The sequence below is a fragment of the Cebus imitator genome, unplaced genomic scaffold, assembly GCF_001604975.1.
Source record: "Cebus imitator isolate Cc_AM_T3 unplaced genomic scaffold, Cebus_imitator-1.0 Scaffold598, whole genome shotgun sequence".
Taxonomy (NCBI): domain Eukaryota; kingdom Metazoa; phylum Chordata; class Mammalia; order Primates; family Cebidae; genus Cebus; species Cebus imitator.
The window spans coordinates 89,736-108,161 of NW_016107913.1; the positions used below are offsets into that span (position 1 = coordinate 89,736).

At 39.2% G+C, this 18,426-nt stretch overlaps 1 protein-coding gene across 5 annotated transcripts in view; it reads left to right on the top strand.

Annotated features, from left to right (window-relative positions):
• Positions 1-18,426, top strand: part of MFSD14B (major facilitator superfamily domain containing 14B) — a 98,538-nt gene that overhangs the window by 64,641 nt on the left and 15,471 nt on the right. For 4 of the 5 annotated variants that reach the window (XM_017516633.1, XM_037734274.1, XM_037734273.1 and 1 more), the window contains 3 exons: positions 11,753-11,880; positions 14,034-14,148; positions 17,745-17,963. In XM_017516633.1, the coding sequence (XP_017372122.1) occupies positions 11,753-11,880; positions 14,034-14,148; positions 17,745-17,963 (462 nt within the window). The other variant, XM_037734275.1, reaches the window with a different exon arrangement.

Genomic DNA, 18,426 nt, shown 5'->3' on the forward strand with positions numbered 1-18,426 from the left:
GGTTCAAGTGATTCTCCTGCCTCAGCCTCCTGAGTAGCTGGGATTACAGGCACCCACTACCACACCTGGCTAAGTTTGTGTATTTTCAGTAGAGACTGGGTTTTATCATGTTGGCCAGGCTGGTCTCAAACTCCTGACCTCAGGTGATCCACCTGCCTTGGCCTCCCAACGTGCAGGGATTACAGGTGTGAGCCACCACACTGGCCCAAACTTTTTATGTGCACTCAGGGAAGGTAAGTTTGTACTGTGCAGGGTCTTAATATGTCCTGGATCAGAATGGTGTACTTTTGTTTCAATATTGTCTTTGTGTGAAAAGATTTGTATTTGGCAGTTATATAAATAAGAATTACAGTATCACTGGTGTGACATTTTCTCTTTTATTCACTGTTAAGTAATAAAAGGGATAAAAGTCATTATTAGTAAAATATTTTATGAAAACTCAGAATAACTAAATCTAATTTGGGGATAACATATGTTGACATATTGCAAATTCCTCTTGGCTTATTAAAGAAAAGAAACTTTGTAAAATGTTAACTTTTTCATGGAAAAGTGAAAATATTTAGAAGTAGTTATGCCTGACTTTGTACTTTATTCTTCATTGGTGCAATTGTTTCCTCAAACTCAGTTGCAAAGTTAATTATAATATTTGAAGGAAAATGAAAAACTATTTTAGTCAAATAGTTTGCCACCTATATATGTTAAGGAAAATATATGCTTGAAACATTTATGATGACTATGTAAATTGTAAAGTTTACATGTGTTTGCTTTAGGTAAGTTGTATTTGCAACTCTTTGAATGCTTTAAAAAGTTTATTGGATAATTATATTTAATTGAGCAATAAGCTTTAATTGCTATCTTGGCAAATTAGAACCTATACGGTCATGATAGAATTATTAGGCAAGTAATTATGCCACCTTAAACACCTTTTTGGAAGCTAAGTATACCAAAATAACTGATTAACTATTTGTTAATTTTGCCATCCTTGTCATGTTTTATCTAGTACTTGGGCTTTGGTTGCATAATATGAGTGCAGTCAATCCTCATTATTTCGAGATTCCATGTTTGTGAATTCAGTTACTTCATAAATTTATTTCTGACCCCACAGTTAATACTCAGTGCTTTTTGAGTCACTCGTAGACACGCTCAGAGCAGAGAGAGAATTTCTGTTTCCTATTGTACATGTTACAGTTGAGGTTTAACAAGTCCACACTCTGCTCTTGTATCTTTAGGAGCAGTGATTTTATATTTGCTGCTTCGCTGTTTGTGGTGACTTAATTGAACGTAACTACTGTGAGTAATGAGAATTGACTATATTTCATATAAAGACTAGGGCTTTGATGCCAGTCTGGTTTTAATTTTTTTTCTTTTTCTCTTTTTTTTTTTTTTTTTTTTTTTTTTTTTTTTTTTTTTTTTTTTTTTTTTTTTTTTTTTTTTTTTTNTTAACCTAAGATTTGTCCAATAGGAGGGGTTTTTGTTTTTTTTTTAAGTTTTTAGCTCCCAGGTAGAAGTGTCTTTTTGGTTTTAGTTTTTAAAACAGTTTGTTTATAAACCAGAAAAAGTGTCTGAGACAGTTCTCAGACAATTTAGAGATTTATTTCGCCAAGGTTAAGGATGTGCCCAGGAAAAAGACACACAACTCACAGAATCTTTGGCCCACACTTTTTTCATGAGGATTTTGAGAGCTTTAATATTTATTTAAAGGGAAAAAGCAGGCAGGAGAGGAAGGAGGAAAGAAAAAGAGGAAGATATCTAGCGAGGTGACTGGGTCACATTTTTGTAAGGCATTGATCAGTGCTCATGGAATCCACATCTTGCATGTGAAAGGAGGGAGTAGAGGAAAATTATGCATTCCTGTAGTGGTCAGTAAATCTGCATTTTATATAAGTTAAAGTAAACATAGAGTAGAAGAAGTCAAATATGCATTTGTCTTGGGGTGGGAGGAGGGTGATTTCTAGTCTTCTCTTTGTTTCATAAGATAGGCAGTTGATTTACATTGTCTGAGTGAGAGAGGCCACCTGGGGAGATATGTGGCCTTCTGACTTGCAGCTATTTGTTTAAAAACAAAAGGAAAGGCAGATTTTTTTGCTTGACTCGGGTTCTTACTTTAACTTTTCCTTCTGGAATAGTGAGTTTCATTTATTTTCCTTTCACATGTTCTTACTTACAAATTTTACCCTTTACCTTTAGTTACTTACCAAACACTTGTCTAGTCAATCAAGGTATAAAATGTCTGGCTTTGTCTTCAGTTCTCACAGTGTGGCCCTATGGGATCTAGGGCCAGTTTGGGTAGTAAAAAATAACTGTGTTAGAAGCAAATTTTTGGTGCTGTAAAAGAAATAGCATTCGAACATAAATTTTCTCAGCAAGGCAATCTTTACCTTGTAGAAGGGTGCGTCTTGCAGATGGTGCAATAGTGAGAGCACACCTAAACAAGGTCACCCCTACTGCTGTGTCATATTGGCTAGGGTTGGACTGCACAGTCTAAGCTAATTCCAATTGGCTATTTTAAAGAGAGCAGGGGTACGAGCCAGAGTGATGGGGTAAGCAGTTTCGGCAGGAAAGACAGTTATGGAACAGGTGACTAAAGGTGACTCAGGCCAGAGCAGGTGACCAGAGGTGACTCAGGACAGAGCAGGTGACCAGGGATACAGATACGAACTACTGATTAGAGCTGGTGAGAAGGTTGTTTACTGAAACTAGAGGCAAGGAGAGGAAGGGAACGAGGAAATTAAACTTTAAAATGGAGAACAAAGAACACAGAAACCGAACATACTGGCATACTGATTGTTTGAAGAGAAATTTGAAACTCAGGGTATTCAATTCCCTCCTCTTGAATTTTTACAGTTCTTTTTCTTCAAACTTTCTTGACATGTCTTGGCTTTGTTGTTCTGCTTGATTGTCTAAAAGAAGAAGCTTCCCTGAATAAGGTGGAAGAGAGTTAAGGGAGGTTTTAGTAAGTGCTGCTTCTATGAGTCTTTGCACCAGCCCATTGATGCATGATATGACACAACACCTGACAAGAATGAGTTCACCCACTATGTCTGCAAGAGAAGTAAGAATTGAGGCTGTGATTCCTTTCCATTTACCAAACCATTTTTCTAGCCACCCCGTGAAGGGGTCATTTACCCCGAGTTACTGGCTAACTCATTGGAAAGAGCGGTTAGACCTTGCAGTGCCTTTGTTATACTTCCATCAGGGGCGGTATTGTTTGGGATGAAGGTACAATGTAGAGTTTTAATCATGACACTACTCCTCCTCTTTCTGCTGATATCATGTCTAAGCCTATTCTGTTTTCCCAAGCCATCTGGCTAGTAGCCCATAATTGCTCAGCTATTCCTTTAATAGCATCTCTGAACAATGAGAACACATGGACACAGGGAGGGGAGCATCATACACTGAGGTCTGTTGGGGGGAACAAGGGGAGGGACAACGGGGGATGGGGAGTTGGGGAGGGATAACATGGGAAGAAGGCAGCAAACCACATTGCCTGCATGTTCTTCACATGTACCCCAAAACCTAAAATGCAATATTATATATATATATATATATGAAGAAAAGCACATCCCTAAAGATACACAATGTTTCTGCAGATTGGTGAACCTGAAATTGTTGCTGATTGTATTATAATTAGTAATAGAAAGCATAAAAGATTTCAACTGTGTTTGTTTAAAAAAAAAAAAAAGGTAGAATAGCTTTTCTAGGGAGGATAAGGCTAAAACAGGGGTGGTTATGAACCTTTCAGCTCCTCGACTTGATCTGCTTTCTCAGAAGTCTGCAGGAGATGGTCAGGCTTCTTCTGGGGAAGTTTTTGATATAAAAGTTTACTGTATAGTGCATATGAGTCAGTCCATAAGTGGCAGTATCCAGCTAACTCCCAAAATTTCCTGAGTTCTTGTTTAGCTTGAGGCAAGGGTAGGCACACAATTTCCTCAACTTGTTCAGGCCCTATTCTTCACTCATCTGCACTTATTAAGTGACCTAAATATTTAACTTCGGGTTCTACATACTGAAGCTTTCATTGTGAGACTGATAGCCTCTCAAACTGCAGATGGTTAAGAATATGTGTAGAGAAGTCAGTTAGTTACCTTCTCTATATCTTCACCAGATAGAAGAATATCATCCACCTACTGAAGCAAGCATATTTGTTTTGAGATGACAACTTTTTCTAATACTTGTTCTAAAATTTGACCAAAAAGATTAGGGGAGTCTGTGAACCCCTGGGGCAAGACTGTCCATTGATATTGCTGTTTCTGCCCCGAATGGGAATCCTCCCACTCAAAAGCAAATATATCTCAGCTATCTTCAGCCAGGGGACATGCCCCAAAAGCATACTTTAAATCTATTACAATAAACCATTGATGGTTATATGGAATCTTACTGAGAATAGTGTAAGGACTGGGGACAATGGGGTGGGTAGTCTGGACTATTTGGTTGATAACTCTAAAGGTCCTGTACCAGCCGGTATGACCTATCTGATTTCTTGACTGGTAGTATTGGGGTTTTACAAGGGGACACACACGGCTTGAGAAGCCCATCTTCCATAAGGCCTTCAATTATAGGTTTCAACCCTATCCTGCTCTCTAGGGGAATGGAGTATTGCTTCCTCCGTACTACTCCAGGGGTTTTTAGCTTAATTTGAATTGGAGGGACTCTGAGTTTCCCTTGGTTTGCCTCTTTGGGCCAGACATCAGGATTAATGTATTTTCTGTCTGCAGTGGTGAGTAGGTTTAATGAGATGAGGAATCCTCTTAGGCAGACTTGTAGGCCTATGCCTAACTTTAACATTAAATCCCTCCTAATGAGTTAGTCCCTGCTTCAGGGATTAACAAAAATTGAATATGAGCTGATCAATCCTGGTATCTAACTTCCGTGTTCTCTAAATTTTTTGCTTTAAACCTTTCTTCTTTTTCCCTAGAGAAGAAAAGCTCTTCTGAAGAACAGGCAGAATTGGGGGTGGGGTAAGCAAACAGAGGAATGGGCCGCTCTGGAGTTGATTGAAAAGGTAATAAGCTCATGTTTAGGTCCCACCTCAAAATTTATCAAGGGTTCCTGGTGAGACTCAGGATTAAAGAGACAGAGCTCCTGACCTCCCACTCCCCATTCTTCCTCGAAAGTCATTAGTGGAAGAGCTTTTTTCTCCTTTTTTAATTTGGGACATTTTCTCTTGAAGGGACCTGTTCTTCCACATTTATAGCACCTATCTTGCCCTTTCTCCCTCTTAGTTCTGAGATTATTTAAATATGCTCCCCCATACCCTTTGGAGTGCCTGGTAAATGAGGGTCTTGGTCCTCTAGAGGGAGGCTTATGTCCTCTAAGGGAGGGTTTGGCCCTTTATAGTCTCTGACCCCCTGGAAGCTCTGCTTAGAAGTACATGGGTATGGAGCCATCTGTGGAAGGCAGATAACATAAGGTCTGTCTTTTGTTTCTGTTTTTCTTTGTCCCTCCTCATATAACTTCTGAGCTTCTCTGAGAAGTTCACTTAGGGGACAGTCTTCCCAATTCTCTATTTTTTTTTTAATTTCTTTGAACTATCTGGCCAATGTTTAGTGACAAATTGGAGTTTTAACATTCCTTGCCCAAGGGGGTCTTCTAAATTGAGGCCTACATATTGCCTCATTTGCTCCTTCAGCCTGTCTAGGAATCTCATGGGTCCTTCATCTTTTCCTGTTGTATCAAATGCCTTAGAGATATTTTGGGTTCAGGGTACTAATCCCTGAATTTCTTTTACTATCATTTCCCTCAGGTCCTGCACGTTTTCCCGGCGAGCTGGGTTGTTATTGTCCTACCGGGGATCTCGGGCAGGAAATTTTTGGTCCACAGTAGGAACATTTTGACCGGGAGGATGCCCATATTCCCAAACTACCATAGCAGCCCTGTGAATCATACTCCTTTCTTCCCCTGAAAAGAGGATGCCCAAGATAGACATTAAATTGACCTAAGTGTATAACTAAGGTCCTAAGAGTCAATCAATTTGTCTGCCACTCCGAAAGGGTCATCTCTATCTAGTAGTGGCTTAAGCTCCTTCTTTAAATTCCGGACCTCTCAACTGGTTAAGGGAGCATTCACGAAGCCAGTGGCTCCCCCTCCTTGTGGTACCTCTCTTAATCGGAAAAGAGCCGGGGCTGACTCTTTAGCTGTAGAGGGAAAAGGGACATTTTGGATATCCTTTTTACATTGCTGTATTTCACATTGGACTCCCCTTGGGCAGGTATCCCTAGACTGGTAGGGGGCAGGCTCCTGGGATCATAATTCTCAAATGTCAGGATTGTAAGGAGGAGGAATAACATGGGCTGGCAAAGGATCTGGAACGGGAGCTGAGGCAGCAGTGCTACCTGGGGAGAAGGATTGGGGACACTGAGCGGGGGGAGATGGTCTAGGGAATCCCATGTGCTAGAGTCTTCAGGCCTGGGAACTGGCTTCTCTGACTTTTCTTTTTTTTTTTTTTTTTTTTTGAGACAGAGTTTCACTCTTGTTACCCAGGCTGGAGTGCAATGGCGCGATCTCGGCCCACCGCAACCTCCGCCTCCTAGGTTCAGGCAATTCTCCTGCCTCAGCCTCCTGAGTAGCTGGATTACAGGCACACGCCACCATGCCCAGCTAATTTTTTGTAGTTTTAGTAGAGACGGGGTTTCACCATGTTGACCAGGATGGTCTCGATCTCTTGACCTCGTGATCCACCCGCCTCGGCCTCCCAAAGTGCTGGGATTACAGGCGTGAGCCGCCGTGCCCGGCCTTGACTTTTCATTTTGAGGTGTTTCTAATCCCACCTAGGGATTAAAAACAATAATCCCTGATTGTTTTTAAGGGAAGAAGGAGGATAGGTCCCTGCCTCCAACATAGAGCATAGTCCAGTTCTTCTTGAGAAACTGGACTTTTATCATTAACATTTTGAATTAGAAGCCAACACAACATATCCTCATTCGAACAAAACTTTGGCCAGAAGTTTGAGGGTTTGAGGATGGGTCCATGAGTACAAATAAAACAGGAATATTGTATCATTTGTTGTTTTTTCTTATGTTTGGTCCTTTCATTATTCTTCCAGTTTTTTAACCTGAGACATAGAGGGTTATCAAGGGGAATATCTTTGTTACCATCTTTATCCATCTTGCTTGGAGTATTTTCCATATTGGGTCCTGGTTAGGCTCAGTCTCTCGTATCAGAAATGTCCTGCCTGCCCTTCTCTAGAGGCTTGCTAGGGCTATAAGACTCAGTTTCTCGAATCAGAAATGTCTTGCCTTTCCTTCTCTAGAGGTTTGCTAGGGCTATGACTCAATTTCTCATATTAGAAATGTCTCACCTATCCTTTAGCCTACACCTGCTGGAGACTCCTTGCACGTTTCTTGTGCTTCATCCATTCTGGCCATTCCCCTGCAGGAGCTCCAGGTCCCTCTTGGCGTCAGCATGCTGGTATAAACCCCATGGCAGGATCCACCCTAAGCTGTATGAGGTGGCCAAAGAACCGCAGATAGGACTCACTCACTCTGTGCAACAGTAGTGCTTAGTACCATTCACACAGGCAGCACCACAAGCAGGAGTGCTTGTGATCATTCACATGCACATTCAACCTCCAGAATATCCTGACCACCAAGGAAATACTTTGTGACCTTTATGACATTTCTTACCTTGGTCTGTGCACAGTTACCTAGTTGCTACAGTATGCAAGGATCCTTTCCCCCAGGTCACCGGCTGGTTTCTTTCCGCATTGCTCAGAGTCTGGGTTTATTCATCACACTGGGTGGGTCACCAGTCTCTCACCCTGAGACCACCACGAGGCAGTGGGACACATCTCCCCATGAGAGGTGACTGGAGACCCGTTCCCTGGAGGAGAATGGGGTTTTCATATGAGCCACCAAATTGTTAGAAGCAAATTTTCAGTGCTGCAAAAGAAATAGCACTCAAACATAAATTTTCTCAGCAAGGCAGTCTTTACTTCTATAGAAGGGTACATCTCGTGGATGGAGCAATGGTGAGATCACACCTGAACAGGGGAGGGGAAGGAGTTTGTCACAGGTCACCCCTATTGTTGTGTCATTCCCTTATTGGCTAGGATTGGACCACACAGTCTAGGCTAATTCTGATTGACTGTTTTACAGAGAGCATGGGTACAAGCCAGAGTAGCAGGGTAAGCAGTTTCTGCAGGAAAGATGGTTACAGAACTAGTGACTAAAGGTGATTGAGGTCAGAGCAGGTTACCAGAGGTGGCTCAGGACAGAGCAGGTGACCAGGGGTACATATATGAACTGCTGATTAGAGCTGGCGTTAAGGTTGTCTGCTGAAACTGGAGGCAAGGAGAGGAAGGGAATGTGAAAGTTAAACTTTAAAATGCACAACAAAGAACACAGAAACTGAACATACTGGCATACTGATTCTTTGAAGAGAAATTTGGAACTTACTATATTTAACAACTGGATAGAAAAAAATGTTTGATTTTTAGGAAACATATGTTTTTCCAAAGAAGCAAGTATTTTATTGTATCTTAGCATCTTAGTAAAACAGTAGCTTCTCCCAGAAGACATTTTTAATATCTGTGGTTGTCAGTAAGAATTTGATTAAAATATTATTTAAAGAATGGATTGAAATACAATTTAAATTCATAATCTAGAAGATAATATCTTTTTTCTGTAAAACTGCATTATTTAAAATGTAACTTTAATACTTGGCCTTTTCATATCCTTCATTTAAAAAGGGAGTACATTCCATATTTTAAGCACTGTATGAAATCTGAAATCAGAACTGTCCAAAAACTTTTCCTGGGTTCTTTATGCTTAAAAGTATTTTTATTGCTGTTTTGGTAGCGGTTGTCATTTCTACTGCCTTGACTGCTTTAATTTCATTACATTATTTTCTTCACTAATTTTATCCCTCCTAGGTACTCAGGTTTTTCTTATTTTATTTTGTTTTGTTTTATTTTATGAGACAGGGTCTCATTCTGTTGCCCGGGCTGGAGTGCAGTGACACATCTCAACTCACTGTAATCTCCTCCTCTGGGTTTCAAGCGATTCTTGTGCCTCAGCCTCCTGGGTACCTGGGACTATAAGCGCTCACCACCATGCCTGGCTAATTTTTGCATTTTTTAGTAGAGACAGGGTTTCACCATGTTGTACAGGCTGGTCTCGAACTCCTGACATCAAGTGATTTGCCCACCTTTGCTTCCCAAAGTGCTGGCATTACAGGTGTGATCCACCATACCTGGCCTTAATTTCGAAGCAACATGAAAGGTTCTCTTTTCTAAAATGTATGAAGCTGATTGTCACATGTCCTAAATTTGAGCCCTGCTTCTGCAGTTTTTTAGTTCTTAAAGGAAAATCATTTAATCCTCCATCTTTTTCTCTCATGATATGAGAGCAGACAAAATGAAGTCTACTCAGTATTTACAAGATTTGCTTCATGAGTCGTAGATACATTTTTAATGTCAGAGGAGTCATAAATCTTTTCACTTCAGCTTGCCCTGCCCTCCTTTTGATATAGGAGTTAAAAAGAAATTATTTAGGGAGTTAGCGAGGATAAAAGATTTCTCAGTGGAATTTTCCTTTAATAAAAATCAGCCCCAAATTATTTCTTTTCTACTAAAAAGCAACCTGAAAAATCAAGCTACAAGCATAAATAAGCAAACAGGAAGCTTGCTTAGGTAAATGCTGGCAGCTGTACCTGGAAGCCAGGTACATCCAACATGGCTATTTTCCACTCCCTTCCTTGTTGCCAGTGTGCAGGTGTCATGGCCCCACCAGTTGGAGGCCACATTTGTATAATAAAAGGTTAGGATGGGAGGGCCAGTCTTTTCTTAGGCTGTGTAAATGCACCTCTGGTCAAACCAATCCCCTGGGCCCTATGTAAATCAAACACTGCCTCCTCAAGCCCCTCTATGAAATTGACCACATCATGCCCCAAACCAAACCCGCTTGGGCGCCTCGCTTTCTCTGCACGAGGAAGCTCTGGCTCTCTTCTTTTATTTTCCTATTAAACTTTCTCCTCCTTCACCCACCCATGTGTGCCCATGTCCTTAATCTTCTGGGTGCACCATCTCCCCAGACAACAAAGTCACTTCACTTTGAGTCCCTCCCTGTATCACTTTACCTGTGTCTGCTCTCCTGGGTTAATCAGTTGGTGGCTGATAGGGGATTGGAATCTCTTCCTTTTCCTTTCCAGGTATGTGAACTTGGAGACTTCTGTACGTTGATTTTCTCTGAAAAGTTCTATTCAGTTCACCAAATGTATTTGAAAACCAGTGTTTACCAGGCCCTGTGATAGGCACCAAGGGTACAGAGATAAGAAACCTCATCTTTCTGTCCTTAATCTCAATTCTGACTCCAGTAGAGAAGACAGACAAATAACAAGTGATTTGTAATGGAGTGCTGAAATCATAACAGAAGAGTTAAAAGACTAGATAGAGGAGGAGGTGCTTCTCTCCCAAGGTTGGGAAGAATCACTAGCAGTTTCCAGGCTCCAAGTATGGGATGGACATGCATGCAAAGGCCCATTGGCACACAGGAACGTTGTATGTCCAGTAGTATTGCATGCACCCACAGCATAGGATATGTGTCAGGAGCCAGGTTTTGGAGTGTCCTACTTACGTGATGTGCTGAGCAATTTTTTAAACATATTATGAAAATTCAGATCACAAAAGTAAAGAATAATATAATGAATACCTGTGTACTCATCACCTATTTCATTATTCACCAACATTTTTCTGCTGTTGTCCATCCCTGCTGTCCCCACCCTGCTGTTTATCTCTACCATTTAAATGAAGGTGGCCAGCCAACAGAGTGACTGGCAAATAGTGGGCAAGCAGTGTATGTGAGTTCCTTGGCTTCCTTTGCTTCTGCATGGTGTAATCTATGTCCGATTCTCTTCCCCTTAGTTTCAACTCTAGTTCAAGTTGGATTTTCTTCTTCCTAAACTCATCAAGCAGAGAGAACTTTACTTTGACAAAGAATCTACTTTTCTTTTGAGCATTAGCATATGTGCAATTACTTTCTTTATCCCTATCAGGCCCTGGGGATAGTATATGGTGTACATTGATTTGAATGTCATGGCACCAGTTAATGCAGAGTTTTGTGCAGAACTGATATGCCATGTATTTATTAAAGTGACTTAAATTTCTAGCTGCTTCTCATATACTTGGTGTGTGTTCATCTTAAGGTCCAAATGTGGATATATATATATACACACAAAAGTAAAGAATATATATATATATAGTTATCTCTCTATTCTAATTTCTTCTGGAAAATAAGCTTTTTTACTTCTTCCTTCCCTTTCTGATAGAACATTTACATTTTTGGTTAGAATTTTATATTATATTTTTTTTATTTTAGTTAGATGGAGTTTTCCTCTTGTTGCCCAGCCTAGAGTGCAATAGCACAATCTTGGTCACTGCAACCTCTGCCTCCCAGGTTCAAGTGATTCTTCTGCCTCAGCCTCCTAAGTAGCTGGAATTACAGACACACCTGCCACCACGCCTAGCTAAATTTTTGTAATTTTGTATTTTTAGTAGAGACAGGGTTTCACCATGTTGGCCAGACTGGTCTTGAACTCCTGACCTCAGGTGATCCCCCCACCTCGGCCTTCCAATGTGCTGGGATTACAGGTGTAAGCCACCATGCCAGGCCAAATTTTAATTTTTTAAATAGTTTGTATTTAATGTTTCAAATCATTATTCTGTTTTGGGGCCAGTACAGTGAATTAGAGCTAATGCATTTAGAAAATATGAGGGATCAAATTATAAAACTAACCTTTGCTTCTGTTTCTTCTCCAGGGCCTGCTCTCTTTTTTGAGTGCCCCACTCATAGGTGCCCTGTCTGATGTGTGGGGGAGGAAGCCCTTTCTCCTCGGCACTGTATTCTTTACCTGCTTCCCAATCCCACTGATGAGGATCAGCCCATGGTGAGTGACTTGGCCCTTCAGTATCCTGATTGCCTGTTTTGAGTCACATGTAAATTATATTTGCACAGCACTTCTTAACCATTACAAAAACAGTTGTAATTGTGTTTTCCTTTGATCTCTCTTGTAATATTGAAAGCCAGTTTGGACATTTGTCATTATATCCATTTTATAAATGGGGAGGGGAAGACAATGTCTGAGATAATTTACTCAGGTGAAGAAATAGAAATAAAAGATGCCTCTTCAGGCAGCTGATGTTGCCATGATGTCAGGTATGAGAGCTTAACCCTGAGAGTGGGCTAACAGTCCCCTGTCTTCAACACTGTGGCTCTTAGTTGACTTTTTAAATATATTACTTTTGCCAGCCAATTGCTATGGGGCACTGACATGAACATAGTTTATATCATAATAGGTGGAGGTCACTTTAAAATATAGTAAGGCTGATATGATAGCCTGTTTTAAATCATAATATGATTTTGAATTTGAGTTCATTTTTTTTTCCTTTATTTATTTTTTTTTTTTTTGAGACCAATTCATGCTCTGTTGACCAGTCTGGAGTGTGGTGGCGCCATCTCAGTGGCTTATTGCAACTTTCGCCTCCCACTTTCAAGCAATTCTTCTGCCTCAGTCTCCTGAGTAGCTGGGACTACAGGTGCCCATCACCATGCCTGGCTAATTTTTGTATTTCTAGTAAAGATGGGGTTTCACCATATTGGTCAGGCTTACTTTCAACTCCTGACTTCAGCTGATCCACCTGCCTCAGCCTCCCAAAGTTGGGATTACAGGCATCTGGCCTGACTCATTTTTTTTCCTTCTATATAAATCGGGAGAGTATTTAGCATGTGACCAAAGCTCACAGGAATTTTCCTGTGAGCAGTAACTTAGTTGTTGTTTCTGGATAACAGTTGTATTTTGGTGTGTATTCCTATTGCAGAAATGTTCTTTCTTATGTGAAGAAAATACTTACATAAGAAAGTATGGAAGTTTCATTTTGGTTTTTAATACTACTAATTTTCTTTTTTGGCTCATGTTAAAATATTTTCATTTCATTATTTGATAGGAATTTCATGTTAACATCACATTCTAAATTTATTGGGTACTCATAGCCATTTTATTTTCTACGAGTTGATGCATTTTTTTGGTATTGAGTCTTTATGTCTAAGAAGATGGCATGCTTTTCCAATGAGTTGGGACTTTTTTATGTCCTTTTTTTAATTTAAGATTTTTTCTTTGGATCTTGTACATTTCTTAAATTTTGTTTCTATAAATTTTATCCTTTTCGGCTATAACATGAGCTCTTCTAATTGCTTGGTTTTCTAGATATATTGAATATGTCATCTGTAAATAATTTTATCTCTTTCTTTCCAGTTTTCCTACTGCTCACTGCTTTTGCTAATTGCTTTGACTAATGAATATTAGTAAATCAAAGGGATGATTTGAGACTTATCTTCTTCTTGTATATAAAGGGTGTATTGTAATGTTTTGTCATTAGGTGTTAGGCTAGTTTGTAGACTAAAAAATATTCCTGTTGTATCCGCAGATTTTTAACAAAGCATTAAAATTATATGCTAGATCTTATTTTCTCTTTAGAGCTATTAAAATGAATATATTAATGGATTTGTAAATGTTAAAATTTTTATATATCCTGGAGTAAACCCCACTTTTTGATCTATAAGATTTTCTTTGTTAATTTTTAACTAGGTTTTTTAAAAGCATCTATCATATGATAGAAATTTTTGGTCTTAATTACACTAATATTTTTTGTTATGATCTCTGCTTTTATGTAGATCTTTTCAAATCATTTGTTGTATGTCTTTTTCTTACTTAAAGCTAGGATATTTGAGAAGTTTTTTTTTTCCTGTTGGCTACTTTTAAAAATATAACTTTTACCTAATCCCCTTAATCGTTTTTTTCTTCTGATTCTTTTTTTTTTTTTTTAGGCTGCATGTACTGACCCCCTTTGAACAATGTTGAAATTAGTATGTTTCTACTTCTTCCTCTCTATCTTAAATTTTTTTGGGTATATTTAAGTATAAATATATATACAAGTATTCTTATTTCTTGGTGTGTAATCTTTACATGATGTCTTTGGCTCAGGTAATAAAAGTGTACATACACTCCCTTTCTCTTGGGTCATTAAAATAATCTTTTTATAGGTGGTATTTTGCAATGATTTCTGTGTCTGGAGTCTTCTCGGTCACGTTCTCTGTTATATTTGCCTATGTAGCTGATGTCACTCAGGAGCACGAGCGAAGTACAGCTTATGGATGGGTAAGATAATAGACTATATTTTTTTCCCCAGAGTAGTAATTAAGAATGTATTAGAAATTCACTGGAAAGTGAGTGTATTAGTCCTTTTTTGCACTGCTATAATCTGAGACTGGGTAATTTATAAAGAAAAGAGGTTGAATTGTCTCACGGTTCTGCAGGCTATACAGGAAGCATAGAGCCATCGGCTTCTGGAGAGGCCTCAGGGAGCTTTTACTCATGATGGAAGGCAGAGCTGGAGCAGGCATCTTCACATGACCAGAGTAGGAGGAAGAGAGGGCGAAGGGGGAGGTGCTACACACTTAAACGGACCAGATCTCACAAGAACTCACTATTACAACCAAGGGAGGTGGGGCTAAACCATCCATGAGAAACTGCCCCCATGATCCAGTCACCCTGTACAAGGCTCCACCTTCAACATTGGGGATTACAGTTGAACATTTGAATTTAAAAAAAAAAAATTAGTCTGATTTGTTTGTTGTTATCAGATCCCCTGAGGAACGTTAAATGTTAAGCAGTCAAGGTACACAAGTCTTTGTGCACCTAATTTGAATTGGAGACGTGCTGAACCTCAGCAATGTTAATCCATTGTTACTCTATTGACTCTATTGGTGGTTGTGCGTTTTGGACGTACATTTGGAACGTGATAGGTAGAAAAGGACTACATTCACTCATTCATCAAATAGTTGCTCAATAACAAAAGTTATAGGAGACCTTTTTTCTGATAATTTCACACCAGTGTTTCTAATTTTCTCAGGCATGCTAATGGTGTTATGGTTATGTAGAAGAAAGACTTCTTAGAAGATGGCTCAAGCATTTTACATCAGTGTCAGGACTCTTCAGGTTACTTTCGGATGGTTCAGCAGGAAAGATAGCATAGCATATTGATGTGGATATGGATGCACATGTGTGGGCATACACCTGAACCTGTGAGACATGAAGTATGCTTTGTATTCTCCCATCTTGCTCTGTGTTTGAAAATATTCAGAATAAGAAGATGGAAGAAGAAAGATGATCTCACCAAGTTGTGGGGAATTAGGTGGGAGAGTGAATAGTAGGGAGATTGAATGCCAGAAACTCAGGTTATTTAATCTCCTTTTCCTGAGTCTTTTTCTTTTAAATCTACTTCATGGAGTAGATTAAGTTCTCATTCATTGCTGACTGAATGAATAACTTCCTGAATCAATGATGGGCATATAAATGAGTTACTGTTCCACAAAACACAACAATTTTTACTTTGCTGACTTCAGACATCAGTAGTTTGAAACCTACTCTTTCATCCCCACTTGTGACTCTTCTGCCTTCTCTCTCTGTTTGCTTCTTCTCTCCACTCCTGAATGTCCCCTTCATGCCATGCCCTAAAACAGGGGCATCTCTAGAGCCGTGTTGGAGGACAGAGATAGAAGCTGATTGGAAGTCCTCAAAGAAGACAGGATTTTGGGCTCACTCATGAACACCAAAAAGAAAAACAAAAAATTTCCCCCAAAACCCCAAAAATTAACAAACAGCCCCCCCAAAAAACAAAAAAAGAAGGGAGGTTGTTCATGTTCAAGGTGTGCCCATAAGGCTTGGCCAACAGAGTAGTGGGGGATGGCTTTCTTCTACAGCATGGGAACTACCTGTTGAGATATTCATTTTTCTGCAATTTTATTGGATTTTTGTTCCTCACTTTCAGCTGGAAAACCATTCACATAGCTGTTGTGCTGAGGAGTAGTAGTTTCAGGAAAGATTTCAGAGAGAGAGTTCTAACCAGTAGGTGTGGACTTAATTATCCTCTCCAGCTCAGCTCCTCGTTGTATATTGGCAGTTAGGATTCATGTCTGCTCATAGGGGCACTGAGAGAAATCAGTGAACGTGCATATCCAGACTGAGACAACACTCAGTTGAAGTGTGCTCCCAGCCAACTAAGCAACTTGGCATGCAAGGCTGCCTGGATTGCAGTCTACTTATCTTCCAGATATAGGAGAATTTGTTGCCAATTAATTACCGGATATGTCAGTCAAGTTCTAAGGAGCATTTTGAAATCCATTAAAGAACAATATAAAATATGTGCACCTTCCTTACTGAAACGTCTTCAGTAAACTAAGAAAATGCTAATTATTTCAGGACTGCAGCAATGATTAGTCATATTAATAAGTGAGTTAACACTAAGAGTTTGTTGTGGTGAAGTCATTCTTTAGATATATTCATCAGAGTTGTATTGAATGTTAAGTGAAAGAGGAGTTTAGATAAAAACACAAACTAAGCAAGTAGGCTGCTTTAGGCTTTAAGATAGACACATTTTGCATAGAATTTCATGAGGCCATAAACTCTTTCATACCTGAAAGATGCTGCAGCAGTGCTCCCATAGCGCCCAAGGATGCTTCAGCAGTGCCTCCTTAACACCTGAGAAGAGTGTAGGAGTGTTCCCATAACTGTTTGCATGTTGTTGCAGTTTATAATGCAGTTATTTGGTTGCCCTGATGTTCTTACATATATAGGATTGTTGAAGCAGGAAGACCTGAGAACAAGAGCTTTGTCTTCTTCATCTGGTACATAGTAAATATTGAATGATTTCTGTTCCCCCAGTTGGAATTCTCCACATTCTTTTATCCCTCCAAAAATGTTTGATTTTTAGCTTCTGTAGTACTTTTAGTATAATACTAATTTCAGATATATTGTGTTTTTATATTCAGTTGGGAGATGATGGATAAAGAAAGAATGTCATTGGCTTGCCAGAATTCTTCTGATTTCTAATAAAATCCATTAGAAGTTTAAAAAGCTAACTTAAAGATATGCTTTTGACATTTAGTGTGGAATTACAATTTGGAGTTTGCCAAGTAAGCATCTGAACATTCAGGCTGTGTTCTAAAATAAAGTGGACAGTTCACATGCTTATACGAATGCAATGTGCAGGGGCTCACTGTGGCTTCAGGTTGTGGGTGTGCTCAGCTGACTCTGTGGTCTTTATCTGGACAGGGTCAGGTGGTGGCAAGAGAGACAGAAATCTACATCTGCGTAGTCAAAAAGCTTTAACTTCCATCTCAACAAATTCTTTTTTGTTGTTAGAGTTTTTTCACTAAGAATAACAGAGGGTTTTCCTCCCTTCTCAATGCTAATGAAATGACCACCAAATGATAAAATGTTTAAACAGTGCAGTATTTTTAGAAGATGAAATCAAGCACAGTCCCTGCCTAATTTGTGGATTTTATCAGTCCTGCAGGAATTTTTTTCATACTGTCTTACATCCCCAGCCCCCAGTTAAAGAAGACCAAAGAGCTGATGTTTTATTTGTGGGGAAGGTTTTTACAGTTTTTATTTTTAATAAGATAATCATTTTTTACTCTTGTAGCTCTGCAGGGTATCTTCAGTTAGTTAATAGTTTGTGAACACATTCTTAAATGAAAATTCTCTTTCATTCTTAAAATTTATATGCAGTACATTTCTTTTGTCTTACTTAAAGCCGGGAAAGCATGGCTGCAGGTATGCACCTGTGGGATCCTGGTTGAATGTGCTTTCCTGAAGGTGTGCACCTGCAGTAGGCGGGATCTGGGTAAGGATATGCTTTCCCCACGGGCGTTCACCTGTGGGACCCTGGGTGAGAGTGTACTTTCCCACAGGTCTCAGCCACCTTTGCAGCTAGTCTTGTCAGCAGCCCAGCCATTGGAGCATATCTTTCTGCCAGTTACGGAGACAGCCTCGTTGTGCTGGTGGCCACAGTGGTGGCTCTTCTGGACATCTGCTTCATCTTAGTGGCTGTTCCAGAATCTCTGCCTGAGAAAATGAGACCAGTTTCCTGGGGAGCTCAGATTTCTTGGAAACAAGCAGATCCTTTTGCGGTAAATAAAAATATTGAAATATTTACTTTCCTAAATGTCTTTTTAAGCCAAACAAATATATATATATATAGCCTCAAGGGTCCTAGCAGTTGTTGACTCATTTCTTTATCTAGTAAAAATAGAAAAAAAAATTAATTACAAGTAAGGGATTTAGTGTTTGTATTAAGAAATATATAGAATTGGTACTTAAGCATGTCATTAGGAAAGAGAGAAAATGTCTAGCTAATTCTTGAAAGTTTGGGAAGAAAATTTCTTTTTGCATGGCTGTTTTCATCCTTTTTAAACAAAATTAAGTGAAAGTGGTCATTTTCACTCAAAAAGGATAAATGCCTTTGGTTTGAATGAGTTATTTTAATTTTGACCAAAGACATTGAATTTGTATGTTACAGATTGAATATTGTTTTTTTTTTTTTTTTTTTTTTTTTTTTTTTTTTTTTTTTTTTTTTTTTTTTTTTTTTTTTTT